Source organism: Morone saxatilis, unplaced genomic scaffold, assembly GCF_004916995.1.
Source record: "Morone saxatilis isolate NCDOM2014 unplaced genomic scaffold, NCSU_SB_2.0 Contig21, whole genome shotgun sequence".
NCBI lineage: Eukaryota > Metazoa > Chordata > Actinopteri > Moronidae > Morone > Morone saxatilis.
The window spans coordinates 11,345,367-11,346,258 of NW_023339774.1; the positions used below are offsets into that span (position 1 = coordinate 11,345,367).

Genomic DNA, 892 nt, shown 5'->3' on the forward strand with positions numbered 1-892 from the left:
CACCAGGCTGAAGTCCATGGCGCAAGACGTGCGGTTGCTGGTTTGGTCTTGTTTGGTGGTGCGGAAGATCAGAGTTGGGGCAGCCAGGAGACCAGACAGCAGCCAGATGGCTGTCAACGAGGCTTGAGTGTGGCCTCGGGTGCGCAGCTGGGTGCTGGACAAGGAGTGGACGATGGCCAGGTAGCGGTCGAAGCTCATACAGGTGAGGCAGAAGACACTGGCATACATGTTGAGCAGGACCACGTAGCTGCTGATCTTGCACAGGGCCACGCCGAAGGGCCAGTGGTAGCCCATGGCAGTGTAAACGGCCCACAGTGGCAGAGTGACTACAAAGGTGAGGTCAGCCAGGGCCAGGTTGCCAATGTAGACGTCAGCAGCTCGCCTCTTACCCTGGGCACGCCACACGGTGAAGATGACCACCCCATTTCCAGAGAGGCCGAGGATGAAAATAAGCATGTACAGCACCGGGATGACGGAGTATGACGGCGTCCACTCAGAATAGTCACACATGGAGGAGTTTTCTGTCTCCTCGTAGTCGTAATACTCATAAGTACCTTCAGTTGGCTCCATTTCAGTTCTCTCTTCTCTTCTTACCCTTTTTTAAAGAGAAAGAAAAATCTATGTTTGGTTCAGATAGATCCACAGTAGCTGTCAGCACTCTGAAGTCTGTTGCTGCTTCTGAAATCTGCCACCCTTATATACCCCCCTCCCCGGCTTGTGCCCTCCCAGGACACCCCCTCCTCCCCTCCGACTGCCCTCCTCCTCTCTGTTTGAAGGAAAATGCTCTTTCACCAAGCACACGCCCACATTTCTCTCCATTCACTTGTTTTGTGACTCACTGCATAGTGCAGAATGGAGTCACTTTAATATATGTGATATGGGTTGAAATTCT

The 892-nt window shown here is 52.9% G+C and overlaps 1 protein-coding gene across 1 annotated transcript in view; it reads right to left on the reverse strand.

Annotated features, from left to right (window-relative positions):
- Positions 1-662, reverse strand: part of LOC118332874 (apelin receptor B-like) — a 1,173-nt gene extending 511 nt beyond the window's left edge. The window contains exon 1 of the mRNA XM_035668310.1: positions 4-662. Within this exon, the coding sequence (XP_035524203.1) occupies positions 4-570 (567 nt within the window). The 5' untranslated portion in view covers positions 571-662. The remainder of the gene's footprint in view (positions 1-3) is intronic.
- Between the last annotated feature and the right edge of the window lie 230 nt (positions 663-892).